This window comes from Silurus meridionalis, chromosome 6 (assembly GCF_014805685.1).
Source record: "Silurus meridionalis isolate SWU-2019-XX chromosome 6, ASM1480568v1, whole genome shotgun sequence".
NCBI classification, from domain to species: domain Eukaryota; kingdom Metazoa; phylum Chordata; class Actinopteri; order Siluriformes; family Siluridae; genus Silurus; species Silurus meridionalis.
The window spans coordinates 23,773,020-23,798,571 of record NC_060889.1 but is presented as its reverse complement, the minus strand read 5'-3'; the positions used below and the strand labels follow the sequence as shown (position 1 = coordinate 23,798,571).

Below are 25,552 nucleotides of genomic sequence, written 5' to 3'. Positions count from 1 at the left end.
GGACAGACCACTTACACTTGATTTTAGTATCCAACCATATCTTATAATAATAATAATAATAATAATAATAATAATAATAATAATAATAATAATCATCATCATCATCATCATCATCATCATCATCATCATCATTATCATCAACATCATTGCCATCATCATTATAATGTATATATATATATATATATATATATATATATATATATATATATATATATATATATATATATATATATATATATGAAGTGCTTTCAGTTTTGTGCATTTCTAAAAATACTTTGCTTAGCATCGCCCCACACTTTGCACCAACCCATGCAGACATACTACAGATTCACAGAAACACCCACACATATGTGAAATGTTGGGACAGGTATTCACCATCCAATATACACTAGTTAGTTGTGCTTTCATAACAGAAACTAGAGAAAACTTCTCATAGAGTTAAAGTGCTTTTAGTATTGTTAACATACTGTATCAATATGTTTGCTCCAGTGACTAAAAAGAAATCAGCATAAAAAACTAGGCCTATACTCAAATGAGCATGGCATTGTTAGGCACAAATATATACACATGTAACAGAATATCATCGTTTCAGTTCAGTCCATCAATATGGAACACAAAGTCCAAGGACATAGAAGCTTTGCTCCTTCTGTACAGTGCTTTTGTTTTTTAATGACGGGTCTTTGTATATTTTGGCCTTTTAATCGTTTCAGAATCTTGTCGTAGTCCAAGCTGTAAAAATGAAAATACAATAAAAAAAAAATTACACATTCTTGCAACAAGGCCAGTGGTCAAGTGAGAATATTAATCTTAGCCACATGATAGTGATGCCACTGTTCGCCTCGAAGTCCAGTGTATGTATATGTACAGTATGTGAAAAATGTGTCTTCAGAAGAGGATTTATTGTGAACATCGTACAGTCCTCATCTCCTAGTAGCTTACTGTTAGTCTGTCTCTCTCTCTCTCTCTCTCTCTCTCTCTCTCTCTCTCTCTCTCTCTTAACATGTCTTGCTGGATCTATACATTACTAATGCGAACGCTAAGTGGGCTGCTATCCCGGATCCTCCCTCTATCGCGCCGTTTTTCATCCCTGTAGCTCTCCTCCAGCTTTGTCTTCTCCAGATCCTTTTCTCCTCCTTCCCGTCCACTGTCTGAGCCTGGACCCGAAGAGGAGGTTTGTTTAAAGCACGGCTGGGTCTTGGTCTTAGCCACTTTGTCGAAAAAGGCGAAGTCAGCCACGTATTTCCCTGATGGGGAGAGTGAGACAACAGGGGGAAACTCGTAGCCCCACAGGATTTCATCGGGCAGGTAGGAGGTTCGTACCTGGCAAGTGGCTGATGTTGGCTCCACTGTGGCACTCATTATTACCAGCAGTTCAAAATCTGCCATTTCTGGGTCAGCCCAGCCTCCACCTAGGGATATTACAAGAAAGGGATATTTCATTGTGGTTATTTTTCAACTTGATTGGTCATCAGTGTGAGCTGAGAATTCTAAATAAATCCCTATTCCCAGTTTTTCTTTATTGCCTGAGTTAGTAGTTTTTGATACCAGTGTGACACATGGGGCTTTCCAGCGTTCACCTGCTTCAGATAAATAGCAAATCCTTCATGACATGAGTCAGGTGTTTTGGAACAACAACAAAGACCTCCTACATAACTCTCCATACATACTTTATTCCAAAGCAGTAGACTGAGATCGCAGTCGAGCACCTACCCACACACTTACCCACACACACACACACACACACACACACACACACACAAATAACCACTGCACTCACCAACTGCTCTTGTTCCCTTCTTGGTGTGGGGAAGCCATGCGTCACCACCAGAAAACACTCTTGGGTAATCCCAACCTATGTATCTATACACAACCCGAATTGCACAACCAACTAAGCGGGAAATATGAACACCAGAATACCCTCCCTAATAAAGATGACTTTTAATCTACAGCACGTGCACACTTAGAAAATGTTTGAACAGATGGATATGATTGTCACTCAGACCTACTTCCGCACTGGAAACATACTAGTTTCATTAAAGCTCAAAATAGCAACTCTGTAAAGACTGTAAGTATCACTTCCTCTCTCTTTATTTCTCTTACACTCTGTTATTTCTCATCCTTACAGTATTTCATACGCTTCTCATTCAGTTAAGTAATCATTATTACTGTACTTACGGACACAAAAGCACAGGGGGCAGATCATAACTACAGTAGGTTTCATTTGAATTTTGTGAAATGACTTGAGAATATTGAGGTATAGTTGTTTCATCTGCTCAGTTGCCCAACCTTTAATTATTATTATTATTTAATAATTATTATTATTTTATTATGTGTAATATTGCTTAACAATACTACCATTTATAGCAAGATTTTCAGTACATTTGTGTTTTACATAGACACACTTCTACAAAATCACACACAGTGTAATTGCCAGTTGCTGTCTTTATTCTCATTCTTTGCAAATGAACCGCAATCTAGCAAGTAAATAGGAAAACAATTTCTGGGAACTATATGTGTATCACTAGATGTGAACTATGTTCCACTTTGAGAAAATGTGTGACACAAAGACATAAGAGAAAAGTATAAGACAGGTGTTACTGTAGTTCAAATAAAGGTCAGTATGCATATGTGGTGAAATATTGTCAGCACATACTGTATAACCTTTTCTACTTCTTCTTATTATACCTGATCCTATTGTTTACTTTCCATACTTAACAGATATACAGTGCCCTCCACAATTATTGGCACCCCTGTTTAAGATGTGGTCGTGGACTTCTAAAAATTCTCCTTTTTTTTTAAAACAACATAGAACCCAAATGCAAAAAAAGAGAAAAATCCAACCTTTCATTTAAGTACATAACTTTGGTGGTAAAAAATTACACATTTAGAAAAAAAAAAAAACTTGAAATCATGTGTCCCACAATTATTGGCACCCCTAACAATTCCTCTGAAAAATGTAATTGTTTTTTTTTTATATATATTTTTCTGTAGTTGCTAAGGTTGGTCAGGGTATCTAGGGACTTTTAATTAGTAATTCATGATTTCCTGTTTCCCTGGGGTATAAATATGACATGACACAGAGGCCTAATTCTCTTACCCATTTGTCAACATGGCAAAGACAAGAGAACACACCATTCAAGTAAGGCAGATGTGTCGACCTTCATAAGTCAGGCAATGGCTACAAGAAAATAGCCACTCGCCTTAACTTGCGGTATCTACAGTCAGAGGAATCATTAAGAAGTTTAAAACAACTGGAACAGTGACAAACAAGGCTGGAAGAGGTCCCAAGTTTATCTTGCCACAACGCACAGTGAGGAGGATGGTAAGAGAAGTAAAAAAATTTCCCAAGCTCACCGTCACAGAATTGCATCAAAGAGTGGCATCTTGGGGTCACAGAGTCTCAAAACAACCATCAGACGCTCTCTACATGCCAACAAGCTGTTTGGGAGGCATGCAAGGAAAAAGCCTTTTCTCACTAACACTCACAAACGTAAACGTCTGGAGTTTGCTAAGCGGTACTGGGACTTCAACTGGGATCGTGTGCTTTGGTCAGATGAGACTAAGATTGAGCTTTTGGCAACAAACACTCTAAGTGGGTCTGGCGTAAAACAAAAGATGAATATGCCGAAAAGCACCTCATGCCCACCGTGAAGTATGGTGGAGGATCTGTGATGCTGTGGGCCTGTTTCTCTTCAAAGGCCCTGGGAACCTTGTTAGGGTGCATGGCATTATGAGCGCTTTGAAGTACCAGGATATTTTAAATAAAACCTGATGGCCTCTGCCAGAAAGCTGAAGATGGGTCATCATTGGGTCTTTCAGCAGGATAATGATCCAAAACATGTGGCAAAATCTACACAAAAGTGGTTCAGCAGTCACAAACTCAAGGTCCTCCCATGGCCATCTCAGTCCCCAGACCTCAACCCAATCGAAAACCTGTGGGGCGAGCTAAAGAGAAGAGTGTATAAGAGAGGACCCAGGACACTGGATGATCTAGAAAGATTGTGCAAAGAAGAATGGTCAAAAATCCCTCTCTCTGTGTTCTCCAATCTTGTGAAATGTTATAGGAGGAGATTAAGTGCTGTCTTGTTGGCAAAAGGAGGTTGTACAAAGTATTAACATCAGGGGTGCCAATAATTGTGGCACACATGATTTCAATAATGCCAATAATTGTGGAGGGCACTGTATGTACAAAAGTTTTGTATTCAGAAACAGGAAGCATTTCAGGGAGACAAAAATAGCTATTCACCATATAAAAACAGTTGGCAGGTTGTTCTGTTAAAAAAATAGATTTTAGACACTTAACCCACATTGTCTTATTTTCAGATTTGACAAGTCAAGTATTATTCATAACTGCACACTACAAAACCATGTAACTTTTTACTACAAAGACGCAATTGTTGGCGTGTACGTTTTTCCATAACGGATACAAACAGTAATTCTTCCCAATGAAATGTCACGTTAACAAATGAACTTACAACATTGTTTCATTGGACTAAAATTTCTCCATGGGATGTCTTTCAATGGACCCTCATCTTTCTAAAGGGTTACCTCATTTGTTTACAAGTTCCACTAAACTAAACCAGGAATTGCAGCAATGTATGCATTTGTGATTTATTATTACAATCATATTGGTTATTTCTCATACGTTATAAGCTATGATATATATATTATAGTTTGTCTAGATTACTTATGTTTCTTTTTGTTTAACCTATTTATAAACATCGACAAGTGCAAACAAAGAGCAATTTAAGTGCGGCTTAAAGAAAGATAACACAAGTTTATCTTCCAAGAAAAAGTAGTTCCCATAAACTCAGAAAAGTTTTTTTCATTATTCAGACCTGCAGAATTCCCCGAAAATTAATGAAGTGGCAGAAATGGAATTTTCAATAGGATAAAGAAACGAAGCATTATCAGTCACCTTTTGAAAAAAAAATCCCAGAAGCATGCCCTAATTGAATCAAATCATCTATGAGAGATAATGTATGAATTGAAAGTTTTGTTGGCAGAAACTCTGAGGAAACTTCAACCACTCTACTCTACGCTATTAACATACAATTACAGAAACTGTATGTCCAGACTTTTTTGGTTCTGCAAAATTATACATTTAAAACTGAATAAAGAAACACTATAACTGTGAACTTGAAGCCACTATTGAGTGTTTTGGGCTGATTAGTATATCTATTTTTTCCATACATATTCAAACAAAACTATTTTGAGGTAAGGTTGTTTGAAGAATGTGCTTGTGTTATGTTTGAAATAAATGCCTCATTTTATGACAATTTTCAATGCAATAATATTTATTCCACTAGGGCTATTGCACATTGTTGGGTGGACAAAGTATACCTATATGTATAACTTTTTCCTCGTGAATGCATCTGAATGCAGGTTGGCCTAATTAAACTTGACAAAAAAAATGAGGAACAATGTCGCTTAAAAGCTGAGATTTTATTTGACTGTTCATTTCATTTAGCTTCTCAATGTTTTTTTTTGTATTGGACATAATTATAACAATTTGGCCACTTTATGGCCACATCTACAAGAAATATAGTTTTTTCTGAGTAGACCAATTGATTAAAAAGGGCCAGATTTGCATATTTTTTATTTATTTATTTTTTATTTTTTTTCATAAAGAGCATTGCATTGGTGTATTTTGTTTGCTCCATCAAGTTTCTACTTTCATGGAGCCTACACTACACATAGATTAAGTATAGCTGCTGCAACATGCTTTTTTCTCAGTAGTGGTAAAATGATTTCCCTCTGACCCCATAGAGGACATCCTGTTTGAAAAGGCTGTTCATTTAACTCTGAGACATGTGGCTACATCTCAGTGGTCTCCTTTGCATTACTTCAAAAACCATTAAAAGTTATAGCATTTATTGTATGCTGGCACACTTGTGGTGAAGTGGCAGGTGCTTCTTTCACATACTCAAAGTTTATCAAAAAAGATCTTTGCTTGCTTCTGCTCAGTATGGTTAATGGGTAGTGGTGGCCTGGAGATATTGTCAGCATTTGCATTGAAATCAGACTTCCAGTACTGTTGTATCCAGTATATGTTTTATGCATGAGCGGACAGCGACAAAGCCAACCTTTGGCAGCTAATGGCGCAATGCCAATGCCTCAAAATCGTAGGCCACAGTGATTTGTTAGGAGAGTGTATTTCCTTCCAATTAGGTACTTGTGGAAACTGTGAACACAAAATATGAAACTGAAATTTTCTCATTCTATTTGAACATAGTCTCTCTGTACTTTTTTGAGCATGTGTAAGAAAAATGCATTTGGTTTCTTAACAAAAGTGCGCATGATACAGTGGATATAAAGACTCTACAGACCCTTATGAGATTGCATGTTTAAAAAATAATTAAGACAGAAATAACATTATCAATCAACTATATATATATATATATATATATATATATATATATATATATATATATATATATATATATATATATATATACTAGTTATATATGTAACAAAAATGTACAAATGGGAACATTTTAAATTAAAAAACACCTACAAAATCCTGATTGCATAAGTCTGCACACCTTTCTAGCTGCCCTAACCAGTCAAATTCCAAATTAGCATATGTAGCATATTAGCATACATCTGCCATTAATTAAAATGTTTCTGATCAAAATCATCATACTAAGTGTCTACTAAGAGTCATGGGCCACAAAGAGCGTCCAAAGAAACTGTGAGACTTTACCAAGTGAAGCATATAAATGAAAATAGAAGGCGCCAGATGTACCATGGAAGACTGTCAAAACCATCATTAATAAGTGGAGAAAATGTGGCACCACTGAGACATTGCAAAGATCAGGATGACCCTCTAGAATTGATAATTGGACAAGCAAGTCTGGGCTGTGGGGTATTCTTACATCTGAATTATACCAAAAGATTTATTCAGTCACCCCACTGGTGAAGGACCAAAATGTTTAAGGCCTTTTAGTCTTTGTTTGAGCAAATCTTTGATACATTGATCCAGCAATTTCCAGGCTGGTAACAGTCCTTCCAATGATGAGAATGTAAACAGGATTACTGATAAACCTCACAGTTTATTATCCAGTCCCTGCTGGAAAAGAAATGGGCCTATATAGGCCTCACTATAGGGCCTATAACGACCACTCGGATCATTTCTTTAAAATTATTTGTTTCTATGTATTTGGAGAATCCGGAGATTATTTATTTTTATCAACAAGCTGTATTCATTTGACTTGGATAAGTAAGAACTGTACCAATAAAAAGGCATGGGAGCTAAATTATTCATTTCATTTTTAAAAACCTCCACCTAATAATCTGATACTGTTTAAATGTACAGTCCTAGACTGCATGCTGCTTAAAAGTCTTTATCTACTTCTCTATGCTCAGCTTTATGAAATGTGTCATTTGTGTTTACAGGACATGGGTTATAATCTAAAAGCCCCTATCTATACATTTCTGTACAATCTTTCAGTAGAAAATAAATTCAACACTAACAATGAGAATTTGGGGGGACTTCAGTCTGTTTGCTTTCCAAGTATGATGAACTCAGTAAACACTTACAAATATTTTTGCACCATGACAACCTTGAATGGCACAAATATATTTGAATATTCAACTTATATAAAATGTTGTATTTGTCCCATCCATCTAATAGAAAGCACAAATTGGCCAAAATTACAACAACAGATAAATACATAAGATCTGTAATGTAACTTAAAGATGCTAAATCAAGCCCATTTGAGAGTCCAAAAACATAAACTGTGAAAAAAAAAAAAAAAGTTGTTTTTAATCAGTCTGGTGACTGCAGGATTTTGTTGATATTGAGTCTTGTGACTGAGAGAGGAGTTTGTCAGCTGACATCGAAGGTTGATTTCTGTGTATTGATGTTTTTGCAAGGTACATATTTAATTTGATAGATTGAATCATTTTAATTTGAAAAGATAAAATTTTTCTATTATATGTCAAAGATTTTTATTATTATTATTTTGTAAATCATTGCTTTTGTTCTCTTCTTTGTTGCATAAAATTACAAGCTTATTTTTTTCCCACAGTGTACTGGTCAAAGCTGGTTTGTTTCTTTGGGGGAAACCCTTTCAAATGTTCTACGAAAAAAATAAACGTTTCCCTAACAGAAACGGGAAACCAAGAACTTCTAAGAATTCTCTATAGACTATATTTGTAATAATGGTCACATGTGTGGTCAACAAAAGCAGCATGTTTATCTGCAGTTACAGTTCTTCTATTCAGATGTATAATTATGCAGCAGCGCTGTGTGATAATGGAAGAGCTCAGCTCAAAACCATTATCATCACATCTATTATTTCTTTATACACATTAAACATAAAGAGTGCATTTCATAATATTTTCTGATCATTGCTGCCAGAAAAAAAATATATTGAATAGCTTTGTTTTTAAAATATGCATATTTATATATTGTTTACAAGTTTCTTTGTAAAGAAAATGTATAAATAATATTAATAGCTGTAAGGTAAAACATTAATTGTGTACAATTTAGTAGCTTTTCCCCAAGAAAGAATATTAGCTATTTAAATCTGTCTACATTTAAACCTGATTTGCAAATAGAGATAATGTGTTTCTTCAATATGGCTCCAAACGGAGACGTCATCAAAGTAACACCACAGTGCTAAACTGAACTACTGAGCTGAACTAAAATAATGATTAGCAAGAAAGCGAGAGAAAGCCTACTGTAGGAAACTGTAACAGCCCTGCTCTGTTGCTGAATCTGTTCTGCAGTAATTGAATCCTGTACCTGCATGTCAGCACAACAGACTGAGCTGCTTTGTGCTCCAAATGAGACACTCTTGCTCACACTCACATTCCAACCAAAGAGAAAAAATACAGAAAGACGGAAAGTGAAAGATGAGTTCACAGAGAGAGGAACAGTGGCAAATGAAAGAACAAGAGAGTGATAGGCAATAACGAGAGAGCACACAAAACAGAATGCAACAGGATTGCATGCCAGCTCTGACATTCTCTTCCCATTACAGAAACCTCATATTCACTAAACACACCAGACCAAAATGTCCGGCTCAAACTTGCGTGATTCCGAGTTTTGTCTTTTAACCTCCACAAATCAAGTTAACAAGGTCCCTTTAGGATGGTCACAACCTCAACTTTTGTTCCAATCTTTTTTTCCTTTCTGGATACCCCCCAACCAAGACCTTTAGCCTCGAAACATGAAGTGAAATATTGTTTCGCATATTAAGTTTCATATTCATGATTGTTCACAATTATTTCCCATTCATGTTCAGGCCAGGCTGAAAGTCTGCACATTTTAATGGTTGCACTATGCATGCAACAAACATTAACATTACCTTTCAGCATATTCTATACTGATCAGCCATAAATTTTAAATAAAAAGCACCTGGTTTTTACCAGATACTACCTAGATAGATGGTACTTATCACAGTAAAATCCATGTGAATGTCCAGGAGAACCTTGGCCAAAGCATCACACTGCTTGTTTTCTTCCCAAAATGCATCATGATGCCATCTCTTCCAGAGAAAAAACCTCTCACACACACACACACACACACACACACACAACTCACCATCCACATGATGTAGGATTGTAGGAGCCATTGTAGGTGCCTTTAGCATTGTACAGGGGTCAGCATGGATTTCACAATTTGAGCTATAGTGGGACTTTAATGGAATCTAACCTGATGGGTAGCCTGCACTCCCCATTTGCATCAGTGAGCACCATGGTCCTGTTGCTTGTTTACCAGTTGTCCTTCTTTGGACAATTTTAGTAGATACCTATCACTAGGAACACCCTGCTAGACATGCCATTTTGGCCATTTTCAAATTCACTCAGACATAATTCTGCTTCTTCTTCTTCTTCTTCTTCTTCTTCTTCTTTTTCTTTTGGCTGCTCCCATTAGGGATCGCCACAGCGGATCATCCGTCTCCATATCACCCTGTCCTCTACATCTGCCTCTTTCACATCAACTACCTGCATGTCTTCCCTCACCACATCCATAAACCTCCTCCTTGGTCTTCCTCTTTTCCTCCTTCCTGGTGGCTCCATCCTCAGCATTCTTCTACCAATATAACTCATGTCCCTCCTCTGCACATATCCAAACCATCTCAATCTCACCTCCCTCACCTTGTCACCAAAACGTCCAACATGCGCTGTCCCTCTAATAAACTAATTTCTAATCTTGTCCATCCTCGTCACTCCCAACGAAAACCTTAACATCTTTAGCTCTGCTACCTCCAGTGCCGCCTCCTGCCTTTTACTCAATGCCACTCTCTCTAATCCATACAACATTGCAGGTCTCACCACAGTCCTGTAAACTTTCCCTTTCATTCTTGCAGATACCCTACTATCACAAATCACTCCTGTCACTCTTCTCCACCCACTCCACCTGCCTGCACTCTTTTCTTTACTTCCCTAACACACTATTACTTTGCACTGTTGACCCCAGGTACCTGAACTCCTCCACCTTCTCCACCTCTTCTCCCTGCAACCGCACCACTCCACTGCCCTCACTCTCATTTACGCACATGTACTCTGTCTTTCTCCTACTGACTTTCATTCCCCTTCTCTCCAGTGCGTACCTCCACCTCTCCAGGCTCTTCTCAACCTGCTCACACTCTCACCACAAATCACAATATCATCCGCAAACATCATAGTCCATGAAGACTCCTGTCTGACCTCGTCAGTCAACCTGTTCATCACCACTGCAAACAGGAAAGGGCTCAGGGCCGATCCTTGATGCAGTCCAACCTCCACCTTGAACCAGTCTGTCGTTCCTACTGCACACTTCACTGCTGTCACACTGTCCTCATACATGTCCTGCACCACCCTCACATACTTCTCTGCCACACCTGACTTCCTCACACAATACCACAGCTCCTCTCTAGGCACCCTGTCGTACGCTTTCTCCAAATACACAAATACACAATGCAATTCCTTCTGTCCTTCTCTATACTTCTCCATCAACATTCTCAAAGCAAATAATGCATCTGTGGCGCTCTTCCCCAGCATAAAACCATACTGTTGCTCACAGATGGTCACCTCTTCTCTCAGCCTGGCTTCCACTACTCTTTCCCATAACTTCATGGTGTGACTGATCAACTTTATTCCCCTGTAGTTACTGCAGGTCTGCACATCTCGCTTATTCTTAAAGATCGGTACCTGCACACCCCTTCTCCATTCCTCAGGCATCCTCTCACCTTCCAGAATCTTGTTAAACAATCTGGTTAAAAACTCCACTGCCATCTCTCCTAAACATCTCCATGCTTCTACCGGAATGTCATCTGGTCCAACCGACTTGACCTAATTACATTTGCTTATTCATGAACTGACTATTCTCTTGATGCTTAAAATATCTCACATATGTTATGTATTATCTTAATGTAATAATTTTCAGAAACTTTTATAAAGACGTTACTGAGATATTACTTAGGTATTAATAATATTTCTGCATAGCAAATTAGCATGCAGCATATTAAAAAAACAAAACAAAAAAACACTACTTCGCTTAAGCAGTATCAGTGAACAGGCCTATTATGCTGATTTAAAATAATCTAAAATGACATCTAGTTTCATAGTTTTTACTTTTTCTCCCTCATGGATCTTTGATCATCTGCAGCAGTAAATGTTCTAAAACACTTACAATCTTATAAAGTGTTCTAGGCACAACTCCTAAAATACGGGTGCATCTGGTATATTTTCCAGCAGACATCGTTCTTCTGCTAGAATTTCAGTTTTGCTTTTCACCAGTCCAGCCAAAAGCTGAAATCAATCTCTGGGAATTGGTTTGCTGGTACATTATAGTGCTGGCATGATCTTCAGTCTTTTCCGCTGCACAGAAGCCAAGCTAGGCTTCCACCTACATCGTATCCAACAAGCTTCAGATTTATCATGTTACAACAAACACTGCACATTTTGTTAGACAGAATTGCTGACAGAGTTGCTGACTTTACAGTGTGCTGACATTGTGTTGTGTTGTATTGTATTGTATCCGTTGGTAAATGTATAAATCTTAGTTGCAATAAAATTACATTGCAATATTATTTTATTGCTATATGGTAGCTGTCAGTTTTCCTCTGAAATGCTGAAGAAAAAAAATATTATCATATGTTTATACCTTGTTTAAACTTTCATTTTGTGTATTCTTAAAACTGAATGTAAAAAGAAATGTAATCTGAGACAGATCAATCAGCTGAAACTCAGCCAAGCCTAATTCCTAAAAAATCGTAAAGAAAAATCCATTTATTCTCAAACAGACTTCTACCTGGACAGACAGTGAAACAGAGCTCTTCTTACACATATGACTCCTCTCTCCATGCTGCAGTTTACATTTCCACCAATCACACACCTCTCTGTCCTCAAAGCAACTCCATACACGGCTTGTGTCCAACCACATTCACTTTGTTCTCTAGTGTTCTTTACCACCAGGCTCCACAGGCAGATCCCTATCAGACACTTTGGAACAGGTATTCAAGCATCATCATGGCAGTCTCCAGAAATAAAAAAAATATTAAGTTATTTTTACTCTTTCTGCCTTAGGACCTATCACATCAGAACATTCTGGAACTGCAGATCTTCCATTCTTTAAAACAAAGAACTTTATAACTAGTGCTTGGCCATCCCAATTTCCTTCTAAATTCAAATTTCTTCAATATTTTTGGATTCAAATACTCTAAAAAAAATCTCTCCTAGAATTACCTTTTAACTACTATTGGAACACATCCCAGTTCTGTTCAAATATTGAAAACCTCTTAGAAACCTTCTTTCTGTACTTTTTCTTTTTAATCCTGAAACCAGATCACAGTTTACATTTACATTTACATTTGCGGCATTTAGCAGACGCCCTTATCCAGAGCGACGTACAAACGTGCTTTAAATCTCTAGTAGTGAATAAATCTACAGTTTCTTCCAAAGAACAATGTTCTAAACTTAATTTGGTTTGTTCTTGATGTTCTAAATGTTTACCCAGATCCAGATCCTAATTCAAATCTACAATTTTCTTAAATTATTTTCCTAATTTTGTTTAAAGCGCTCAACCAGATCCCACTTTATACTGTCTACTTTCTATATGACTTCTAGAACTCTTAGTCTGTTTCCAAATCTGTTCTTGTATTCTATTCTCCTCTAGACCTACTTTGTTTACTTGTTCTGGACCTCATGTCTAGATCCCAATTCTATTTTTGAATCTAATTCTCATTAGAATTAATTTATCTCTTTAGACACATTTTTCTGGTCTCATTTGTGTTTTGCAATCATCATTTCTTCTTTATCTTATTGTCTTATTTTTATTGCAATATACTGCATTTCATTTAATTGCTTTGGACAACTTTTCATGGTAAACCAAATTCAGTTGAGGTGCAAAATTTCATCTGTTACCGCCATATAAATTCTTGTTTAAAGACTTTTTAAGTACTAAACAACAACTTCTTGCTTGGATTTCTCTTCTAAACCTCAGAAAATGTTCTTTTCTCTCCCTTGTTTCATACTTTCTTCTATACATTTATTTTTTTATTCTTCTAGATCTGTTTTTATAGACTGGTGCTAACGGAGCTCCTCCAGATAAACGCGGGCAAAACCGAAGAACTGGTGGTGGATTTCCGTAGGCACAAACAAACTTCATTATCATCAGTGAACATTCAGGTGAAGAACATTGTGAGAGTGAACTCTTACAAATACCTGGTGTTCATCTGTACAGCAAACTGGATTGGACAGATAATACTGAGGCCATTTACAAAAAAAGATCAGAGCAGACTCTTTCTGCTGAGGAGACTAAGGTCTTTTGGAGTGCAGGGAGAGCTACTGAAGACCTTTTTTGACTATGTGGTGGCATCAGTCATATTCTATGGAGTGGTCTGCTGGTGCAGCAGTATCTCTACTGCAGACAGGAAGAGACTGGACAAGCTGATCAGGAAGTCCAGCTCAGTCCTGGGGATTCCCCTGGACCCTGTACAGGAGGTGGGAAAAAGGAGGATGGTAGCTAAACTATCATCATTGCTGGAGAACGTCTCTCACCTCCTGTATGAAACAGTTTCATCTCTGAGCAGCTCCTTCAGTCTTCACACACTGTTACATCCTAAGTGTCTGAAGGAGCGATACAGAAGGTTTTTTCTCCCTGTTTCTACTAGACTTTACAATCAGAGCTGCTCCCAGTGAACCAGTCACCAAAATACACACTGTTATTACTGTTTACCTGCAATAATAACAATAACAAAGTATTTTAAACAACACATGTGCAACAGAAATTTTAAAACTGTGCAATATTACCAGTGTGCAATATGCCTGTTAGCGTAACTACTTACTCATGGTCTCTTTTTTTCTTCTTTGTATTTATACATTTGTATTGTGTATATACTGTATACTACATTATGTATTATTCTTTTATATATTTACATTTCCTTTTTTTTTTATATATTTGCATTTCCTTTTCTTTGCTACTGTAAAAGAACAATTTCCCCACTGTGGGACGAATAATGGTATATCTTATCTTATTTTTAAAACATCAGTGAGGTCTGATCTTACCCTTGGAAGCCCAGGGGCGGAGCGGGCTGTTGTCATCAATGACATGGTAGAAAGTGAGCGGCAGGATGAGGAAGGGGCTGTCACTGGATGTGTCCACCTGAAAGGCCACATTCCTTTGGTCCAAACGAACTGTCTCACCCTCTTTAGTCAGAGATGTCTGCAGCAGCTTACCGGTTACCTGAAATATAAAGAATGCAGTGAATGCAAATATACTCTTAAATGTACACTCCTACACTTCCATAGATATATATATTTACATGGATAAATGTACACTTGAATATTTGAGTAAAATTGTAGAAGTCAAATGTCAAAACTCTATTAGAAAAACTAACACAAGTAAAAAGAAATACAGTATATTTGTATGAAACTACATTATACAAAAGTATAAGCCTATAAGATTACATTATTCAAAGTCAATCAAAGGGCATGATGCACACAAATATTCACACACTCATTCTCAGGTAACAGCAACTTATCCTAACCAATACACCTAACTGTTTTCGAGAAGTGGCAAGAAACTAGACAACCCCAGTGAAAAACACTTGGACACAGAAAGAACATGTAGAACTCTAAACAAGGTCAAGATAGAAGCTCTGGAACTGTGAGGTGGCAGTGGTGCATTCTGAGTTGTGTTAGGTGTAGTATGGTATCTGCTAAGAACTTATAGTATTCAAAGAGGATGACAATAAACTAGACAAGAAACTACAGTAGAAGTAGTTTTTAATATTTTTTTGTGGAAATTTTAATATTTTATTGTGGAAATGACTAAGTTTATTAAAAAAAGTATTTAGTAAAAAATAGGATTTCTCTCTTTTTCTCTAAGATGTTTGATCTTACTTATTTTCAGCTCCATCACTAGAAAGGAATGATCTATATATTTCCCATTTTTAAATTAAATGTTTTTAGAACATGCATGCACTTACCTGACAGCCCAGTAGCAGGCTTTTGCGCATGTTAGCTACACGGATCATAAGGCATGGTTGGCCCTGTTGACTAGCCACGACCGCATGCTGACTGAACTTTACAGTTTCACCACGCTTTTTCGGTCGAGCCACCTACACACAGAACAACACAGTTACTATATCCTCCACCTACAACTGTATACGTACATAATGCAAATCTAATGCATAGCACAGATCCTATACATACATCAGCAGCCACTGAATATACACAGCATAATCACACTTTTACTCATTTGGACACACAAGATGGTGTACATATTTTAAATTGTCTTGAAAATAATTCTGAATAATAAATTCAGTGTACATGAGAAAGTTTAGAAAGTTCCTTAATAGTTTTTGCTTTAGTCAGGTAGCATTTACTTATTACTTAGTTAAAGTCAAACTTTTTCTCCAAGCATGTAGTTTATTATTAGGAGCATGGAAGATGCACAGGGGAGCACCTATTGACCTATTTTAGAAAATGCAGCCTGTTGTTGACAATTATTACTGTTTAGATTTGTTTACTGCTTTCTTTGATTGATGTATACTTCAATGTGCATTATACCACAGTGTTGATGTCATAATTTATTTATTTTTTTTAAATCAGTGAGCAATGGATTTACAAATTTTGAATGTTAAACATATTACATTGTCTGCACATTATTATTTGCAATTGCATTCACTTTACCTTGGCAAGAAAAGTTCCTGTGATGAAGATCTCCATCACCATTGTGATAACTAGCTGCATTATGAGAAGGATGATGGCGACGGGACATTCTTCTGTGATGCACCGGAAGCCATAGCCAATTGTAGTCTGTGATTCCAGAGAGAAAAGGAAAGCAGCTGTCAGTGTCTGGACCTGCATCACGCAGGGGGTGTGGTTGGATGGTGGATCAAACTCTGGAAAGAGATAGAAAAGATATTAAACACACTTCCAAATAATAGAAAACACCCATTTTTAAATATCGACCTCCTGTATTCTCACCCAGCAGGTCTCCGTGCACCAGCGCCACCAGGTACCACAGTACACCAAAAGCAAACCAGGTCCCAGCAAAAGTGGCAGAGAATAGGAAAAGCTTGTAGCGCCATTGCATGTCAAGAAAGGTAGTCCAAAGGTCACGCAGGTAGAGAGCTCCACGGCCAGTGACATGCTCAATGCGTACATTGCTTCGGCCGTCCTTAGACAAGACACGCCGACGCCTTCTCAATGCTGCAGGTCCACCTCCAGCACCACCTCCACCACCTCCAACACCTCCACCTAACAGCGGCTTTAGGACCTCTGTCTGAGTTTGGGAATGGCAAACCTTCTGTGGGGATGGACTACGGGAGGAGGGAGGAGTGGACGAAGTCATGGCTGAAGAGAGCAAGAGATAGTGGAGCATGTAATATCTGGCATACCACCAGGAATATAAATTATCGATAGCACTATTGCATGACTACTTTGCTAATAACCGGACATCGGACTGGTACAGCAGCATAGCTGACGGGGGTGTTTTTATTACAAATGATTGATTATGAGATCGAAGTCATTATACAATGACTATATTATCAGATTAAACAATAAACGAGTCATGTAAAAGGAATGACATTAATACAATCAGCTCTTACTGCTCTTCAAACCAAGAAAATGACACAGTCAAAATTTCAGCTTAGTTACTACACATATCTCAGAGGATTGACTATTAATATTTGAGTAATATTGACCTAGCCTTTTAAGATGGAGGTTCTTGTCAATGCAGCAATCCCCTCAGTCCATTATAACATTATGATAAAAGACCCATTTATTGTCACAATTACCGATTATTGTTCTTAGTGTTTATTATTAAGCATCATATTTAAATAATTTAAAATCACAGCGGCACAGACCCGGTTCTTCTGCTTAATGATTAGCATTAATATTTGCATGCTCTCCCAGGTTCTGGATGTGGGAAGAGTTGGTGTATTGGGTAAAGTTAATTGCCCCTAAGTGGGAAAATGTATTCAACTCAGCAGTTATTTGGCTGACAAGTAAATACATGTTAATCAAAAATTATACATGGTTTAACACTTATTATATACTAGGTCATTGTGTAGGTATACATAGACACAATGCATTGGCATATACCTGCCTACCTACTTAAAACTTTCTTTCGGCTTCTCCCATTAGGGGTCGCCACAGCGGACCATCCGCATGTTTGATTGCGGTGCCCTTCCTAACGCAACCCTCCCCATTTATCCAGGCTTGGAACTGGAAAATAAGAGTGGCTGGTAAATTATTAAAATATTTAGAGATTTGGAACATATTTGTCTAATTTGATACAACTCAGTTTGGAAGTGCTTGGAGAACTCACATGATAGTCCAACCATTTTACCTGGTAATCTGTTTGGTGGTGGGAGTCATACAGTGGTGAATTCATCTCAGCACTGCACTGGAATTTTTTATGATAGTTTTTAAACATGACTCATTTGTTGGCTGTATATTTTTGGTTGGTGAATGATTGCATTTCTCACTAAATATAATGCTAAGGTGTTTAAAATGACTATACACTTGTTCCAGCACCACACACATGACCATGCCCACTGCCCTTTATTGTTCCTTCAGTGCTGATATTTGGTTTCAAAGTCTTACATCTCTTTTTTTTTCCAGTGTTCCTTGTTTCCATGTTTTGTTTTTTCAATGTGCCTTTTTTTTATTATGGCATGTTTAAGATTGCAGGTTTGCACTTTGACCCACACTTTGGGTTATGATTATTGTATTTGCCCATCATCTGGTAAAAGAGTGAATGTATGTGTAGGTTACAAATACTTGATAAACTAGCAACGGAATGCCTAATATACAGTTCATGGACTTATTATCAAACCTTCATGCTTTTGTCAAGGACGCTTTTATCTTAAACATCTTGAAGACCTCAGTTCACATTAACAAATGAATAGTATCCAGACATGAGTTTGTAGTTCTCTTGGGACCAGCAGCAGATTCCCACTTGCCCATTCTTCTCATTCAGTTCTAACTGTTTATAAATGACCTTAAATTCTCTGAATGTCTTCTTGTTAGAAATTGTAAAAGTATCAACAACAGTTTTTACCACAAAGCCCTTTTCTATGACACAAAAAAAACCTCAGCAGCATTACAACCAACAGGGCCAACATGATAGCATCTGGGACAATGTGGCGCCCACAGGGTGACCCTGAACATTTACTCGGTCCCTCACCACCAGAGCAATGTGCTTTTAGTACTTTTAGTAGAACTCTTAGTGGCACTCAACCAGTGTCATAATAGGCTGTCTGGAGAATGCAGTGCTGATGCTATCTAGTACAAAGAAGGGTAGCTTTTCCTCTTGTGTATAGCAGGGAAACATGGGTACATTCGGACCCAGGGGTGCTGCTGTTGTCTGTAGAACTTTATTCAGATGCCCAGCTGCTCTGGCACATGATGCAGGTCTCATTGAGATGAGCCTCTCTCGGCTGGCCTCTTGCTTTCCTTGCTTCTTTATACCACAGGCTTGCTAAAATGCTCAGGGGGAGCACAGACAAGGGTGGTTTATTCAGTGTATGCAAAGAAAAATAAGAAAGAGAAAGTTTTGTTCTCATAAAGAGATGGAGTTTAAAGAAGTGATTTATGGACAGGGGGGTCTGTGATGAATTACTGCATTATTGCATGTATTACTGGCACTGTACTTGTACCATGCACAATGATTACGTTGAATCTAATTAAATTATAAGAAAATTAAACAAACCACATTGTTCTGTTTATATTCTTTAAGAATCATTATGCTATTTTCCATATATATTATCTATCTATCTATCTATCTATCTATCTATCTATCTATCTATCTATCTGTCTGTCTGTCTGTCTGTCTGTCTGTCTATCTATCTATCTATATATATATATATATATATATATATATATATATATATATATATATATATATATATATATACACACTATTTCTGCTTTCAACATTTTTTAGCAGTTGACGCTGTTTTTTGACTACAAAAACAATTTAAAACCTTTGTAGAATCATATCCCTTATGAGAAAAGGTTAAAACCTAGAAAAGGCTTCATACCTAGGCCAGATGTAGGGGGGGCCACCCAAGTCTGAGCTGAATAAAACCTCACTTGAAAAGCATCTTTTGTCTCCTCCACCTCCCATCCGCATTCTGTATCCATAAAATAAATCTCCTGCTGTTGCAGTGGATGGTCTCTCATGGATACACCATCACTGGATAATCTCACCTGAATAATGAATATTTGTGCCTAAGAACTGCTCGTCCCTCAGAGTGCATAAAGGGTTGCCAACTTCTAAAAAAAACCCAGCAAAAGTTTGAAAGAATTGAGGAACAGTTTGTCTTAACTCCTTTATCTTGCTGAAACTTTGCTCTGATATCATCATTTCATAGATACGAGCAAGTTGGCTATCAGTATATCTGTAAACATCTTAACATTTGTTTAGTACTGTTGCAGAGTATTGCTTTTCCTTAGATTGCATATTCATTCACTGCTTTAGCTGTTTTTTGGTATGATAAAGAATAATGAATAAATGATATTCAATAAAGAATATTATCAGCTTCATTATTATCCCAGCAAACATCTCTCTCATTTCCTTCAGACATTTTTTCACCATCCTTCTTTTCAATTCAGTTCCATTACACTCTGATCCCCAGCACTATCACTGCATGTCACTTTCTCTGTCTTTCAATCTCTCTCTCTTGCACTCTGTTTCTCTTTCCTTCGATTCATTACACTCACTCGGCAGTATAATGCTACTCTCTCTCTCTCTCTCTCTCTCTCTCTCTCTCTCTCTCTCTCTCTCTCTCTCTCTATGTTACACTCACACTGGGGATATGAATAGGTATCTGTCTGCCCTCTGTGCTCTGAATACTAACACTGGATGGAGAAAGAGGGGGCTGGCCCTCAGAAGCCATGTGTGATAGGCTGAGTGTACACACAGCTGACCTCTGAACTCCATCTGAGTACACACCACACACAGATACTGTACTCAAAGTTATACACTGAGTGTGCACTCAGGCACACACTGACTTAGAGACATGTATTCAAAATACAGTCGTGGTGGAATGTAATGCTGCAGGACGTAGAAGCATCAACTTTAAGTTGAGAGTTCTCATTTCTCGCTCTTTGTCTCACTTTCTCTCCTCTATTAAAGCCTTGCACCATCCCTCGCTTTCTGTCCTTTATGCACAAAAATCCTTTGTTTGGAGAGGAGATGAAAGGGACAAAAGCCACTATTGAAAAATACAACACTCTGTGTGTGTGTGTGTGTGTGTGTGTGTGTGTGTGTGTGTGTGTGTGTGTGTAGAGTAAGAGAGAGAGGAAGAAAGAATGAAAGAAAAAAAGAATCTGTGCAGTGTGTTAGAAAAGAAGATATAAAAAGTGGAGCGATGCATTGATCATTAGCAAACACATTCATCAGTATTTTGCAGTCGTACTTTTCAGCACTTTTCCCTCTCTGACCCCAACAAAAATAAAAAAAAACCTTCATCAAATTCTACACAACCTCCACACAAGCTTGGCACAACTTTTATTCAACCCCCATGCTGTCTTTTGATGACCTTCATCTTTTTTAAACAAGTCCCATAAAGGGACTCTGCCAAGGTGCATTAAGTCTTAAAATATTTACTGACCTGGTCATTTTTTTGCTACTTTAAAGTCAAGGATAGAATAAAAAATGTTCATGCCAATTGTAACCGTAGCTGTGATTGGCATGAAGGGTCTGTTCATATTGCTCCAATAGAGCTAAACATTTTTTGAGGGAAAAAATTGCATAAATGTTGTATGTACCTCTATTTTTTCCAAATAATCTGTCACTTAATGTCTACAAATGAATTACATCTTTACCATTAGCACCCAAATGTTAAAATGCACAGAATGATATTGAGCTATTTTGTAGCCCAGACTTCAGTGACAGTTATGTCCTGTGTCTACATTTGATGAAACTCAGCTTGGATTTGGTGTGCATTAGGGCTAATTTATTTAAGCATTATATCATTATATCAATGAAGGACTAAAAAAAAAAAAAAGGTATATTATTATCTTATACCTTGATTTTTCAGAATGTATTTATAGAAACAAGAGGAATATAGATTAAACCAACACCAATCAAAGTGTAACATATGCAATGCTTTTATATGATTTGAATGAAGATAAAGGTCCTTTATATTTGTCAAATATACTTTACAGCACATGTACTCTTCATCGCATATCCCACCAATGTTGGGAGCTTGGGTCAGAGCACAGGGTCAGCCATAATACTATGAGGGTTAAGGGCCTTTCTCAGGGGCCCCAAGAGTGGCAGCTTGGTGTCACTGGGGCTTGAATCCCCGATCTTACGATCATTAACCCATAACTATATTAATATATAGAAATATCAATTGCTGGAACTTGAAAGACAAAAAGCAACACTGTTATTTCTGATTTTCAATTTTTAGGGCTCAACATTAAGTTTTACAATCATAAACTTTGATCACCCTGATAGAGTAAACAATGGTATTAGCTCTGTTCCAAATAGCCACTCAAGGTCTTATTCAAACCCTGGCTTTGTGCACAGTGATGTTATCATGCTGGAACAAGTTTGGATCTCCAAACTGTGATAACTGTTTTAGAAAAAGGCACAAATTGCTGGAAAAGACATGTGACACTATACTTTTGTCCACATAGTGCAGATATTTTTTATTGTATCCAAATAGATCAACGTTTGCTCTCTTCCTATATATGTCTAATTCCTGGCTTTTTGGGTATCACAAATTCATCCACACCATCTTAAATATATAGCCGTCAGTTTATAATGCACTTTCAATCTAAATTCATTTACCCCTCAACTAATCCTGGATAAATACAGAGAACTAGTTTAGCGAATATCTTGGCAGTAATTGAATTTTGGACAGTTCTTCCATGTGCTTTCTCTCATTAGACTGCTCATTTTGCAAAGAGCTAATACCATTGGTCAATCTATTACACAGCCCAAAGTTAACATTACAGACAGAATTTTGACTGGACCTATCAATGAAAACATATCAGGCAAGGACGCAAATATGTAATGAAACACTGCTTCAATTTGTTACTAGTATATAAATACATAAATATCAGCATATTGTTACAGCTTCATATCAGTACTGCCATTAATAAAATACACATTCTTCATTCTGCAACTGGGTTTGCTATTCAGTAATTACATGGACTGGTATGTAGTCATAAACAAGGAAACGCTTCTATACAGGAAAAGCATGAAATGCAATGCTGAACACTGGTCAGTGCATCTCATTAAATCTTGACAATGGTGTATTATGATTTTTTTTTCAATGCTGTTTTAACATAGAGACCCTTTGTAAGCAATTGATTCATACATGCTCAAATTTGCACTCAAACTGGAGATACAATGCTAAACTGACTAAAAAGCACTGAAGTTTTTATGATCACACCGTTTAGCATTATACAAGCTACATGCAAAAAATTAATGTCAGTGCACCCAATAATGGTCTTCAAGCTAAAAGCATAATCTCCTCAAGAGTGGTGATTAATAACTATTTATATTAAATGTGGAATAAATGACATCACTTTGTACCTTGAAGTCAGGTTTGAGAGCAGGGGTTCCCCATTTATTATTTTACTTATTTTTTTTAATACACAATCCATTAGCATGAGTATCATCATAGTTGTTTATTTGTTATTAAGTTCTTATAGTTATTAGCTTGTTTGACTACTTAAATTTAATTAGTTTAATCCAAATTGCATCAAATTAAATACATGCTGCCTATAAATAATGTTGTACTGTACTTTAATCTATTATACAAAACACATTTAAATAATATTCTTGTTCAAATTACATTTGTACTAATGGCAAAAGTATAATTTTATTTTTACAGTTTAGTTGTCCCTGACAACATCAAAGTTAAAGAAACTTGTATTAATGCTTTGGTGATTTATAATGAATTTAATATTACTGCATCATTCATTCATGCATTCATTCATTCATTCATTCATTTATCTTCAGTAACCACTTTCTTCTGGTCAGTGTCCGAAGTCTCAGTGACACTGATTGTCGTGCACCATGTTTGCAGCCGTTAACACATTTGTTTGCATCTATAGGAGCAACTTATCATAACTAATCCATGCATATTTTTGGATTGTGTAATAAAACCAGAGAACCAAGAGGAAACGCATTGAAGCAAGTTGGGAATATGTACAACTTCACAAAGCAGTTATCTGAACTCCGATCAGCCTGGTTTATCATACGATTTGCTGTCATAATTGTTTGGTGAGTTTTGATTTTCTTATTGAAACCCCTCAATTAGTGTGAACAAGCAAACAAACAAACAAACAAACAATCAAATAAATCAATTGCAGTACCATCATTTATGCAGCAGGTGCAACATCCAAACTGAGATTTCTGGAGACTGTGTTTTCTGCTCTTACCTTATGACTTCAGACTTGGTCGCAGTTTTGTGAGTTTTGTTGCTGGTTTGTTTGTTTGTTTCTGCTCCTGTTTGTCAGAGTGAAGAGACACCCGAGTGCACTTTGAGGCCGAGAAGAGCTGACAGAGACAACATGTCCACACAGGCTGCAAAATCTTCACTTTACTACAATCTTAGCACTTTTCCTTCATCTTTTGGTACTGGCCATGGCAAATTAGAGAACTTCTAACCGTGCAGAAAAATTTCAGCAGCTAAAAGTCTGAAAGTTTGCAGAAGTTTGTATGGTGGATGGAGAGAGAGCGGAGTGTCAGTCGGTGCCGCTGCTGGTTGGAGGATGATACGGATTTATTATGCACTGACTTTCTCTCTCTCTCTCTCTCTCTCTCTCTCTCTCTCTCTCTCCCTCTTCAGGTGGTTGAACTTCTTGGAAAATGTAGTTTCCGGCTCTAAACAAACTGTTTCATATTGTAGACCCCATTTTCTCCGTCTCAGCACCTTCTCTACTCATTAATTCTGCTTTTCCCTGCGCTCCTCCACTCTCTCTCCCTCTCCTCTCTCTCTCTCTCTCTCACTCTCTCTTTCTTTCTTTCTCTCTCTCCCACTGGTCACTCTGAATGGAGCTGTTGTATTTCACTTGTTGGAGGTCCTTGAATATTCAGCCTCCGTATACTTTTTCGTGTCAATTTACATAAGCTGAAATGTGACTCTGTAAATCAGCATTATGTCTGTGTGTGTGTGTGTGTGTGTGTGTGTGTGTGTGTGTGTGTGTGTGTGTGTGTGTGTGTGTTGTAATAGTGAATGGTGATGCTGAATCACTTCCACTCAGAGCTTCTCTTCTCTTTTTTTATTTCTTTCTTTCTTCAAAATAAAAATACAATAAATTAAAATCAATTGATTGACTCTTTCAATTGTTTTTTTTTTATTAAAGAATCATTAATATAATTACCCTGAATTGTAGATAGATAGATAGATAGATAGATAGATAGATAGATAGATAGATAGATAGATAGATAGATAGATAGATAGATAGATAGATAGATAGATAGATAGATAGATAGATAGATAGATAGATAGATAGATAGATAGATAATTTTAATAAAACAAATTTAATATTGCAAAAAAGAAGAGGAATAATAATGATATTTATTATTAATAACAAAAATAATAATATTAATAATAAACACATTTATCTGCATTTTATAGAAGAGACAATTATAGTGGAACGTGGCATTCCATGTAGGGAGAAGTGTTTAAAAACCACACACAAATCCACAGATTTATATATATATATATATATATATATATTTTTTTTATTTATTATTATATTATTGTTTTTTCTGCTGTTGTTTTGTTTTGTTTTGTTTTGTTTTGTTTTGTTTTGTTTTGTTTTGTTTTGTGTTGTTGTTTTTTTAAAGGTAATTTTTAAACATGTAAAACAACTCCACCTGTCATTTCTCTCCAGACCTCACCCACCTGCCTGACCGTCACGCTCCTCTCGAGACACCTCCCACCTGTACGCTTCAAGTGTTCCACTCCAGGCCCCTCTGCTGTATTGTTAAGCATTGTTAGTAATGGTGTTCTTGTATACTCACCAGCATTTACTGTGCATTTATACTGCAGCAGTGCACAACGTGTACCAGGTATTTCCTCCTCTGTGTAAATTTTTTTTTTTTATTGTATTTTTATTGTATATTATTTTA

The 25,552-nt window shown here is 36.9% G+C and overlaps 1 protein-coding gene across 1 annotated transcript; it reads right to left on the bottom strand.

Annotated features, from left to right (window-relative positions):
* Positions 1 to 238: 238 nt before the first annotated feature.
* kcnj10a (potassium inwardly rectifying channel subfamily J member 10a) lies at positions 239 to 24,388 on the bottom strand. Its single transcript, XM_046851452.1, has 6 exons — positions 23,854 to 24,388; positions 16,429 to 16,797; positions 16,132 to 16,343; positions 15,426 to 15,557; positions 14,503 to 14,680; positions 239 to 1,409 (listed from the first exon to the last, which is right to left on the bottom strand). Exons 2-6 carry the CDS (start codon positions 16,793 to 16,795, stop codon positions 1,015 to 1,017), a joined length of 1,284 nt encoding a protein of 427 aa, XP_046707408.1. The 5' UTR covers positions 16,796 to 16,797; positions 23,854 to 24,388; the 3' UTR covers positions 239 to 1,014.
* Between the last annotated feature and the right edge of the window lie 1,164 nt (positions 24,389 to 25,552).

Bases quoted from the DNA above. Each gene is read 5' to 3' on its own strand.
- kcnj10a (XM_046851452.1), bottom strand. From the start codon at position 16,795: ATGACTTCGTCCACTCCTCCCTCCTCCCGTAGTCCATCCCCACAGAAG. The intron at 16,344-16,428 runs GTGAGAATACAG...ATCTCTTTCCAG, and splicing joins GGTGCACGGAGACCTGCTGG to AGTTTGATCCACCATCCAAC. The intron at 1,410-14,502 runs GTAAGATCAGAC...TAATATCCCTAG, and splicing joins CCGCCCCTGGGCTTCCAAGG to GTGGAGGCTGGGCTGACCCA.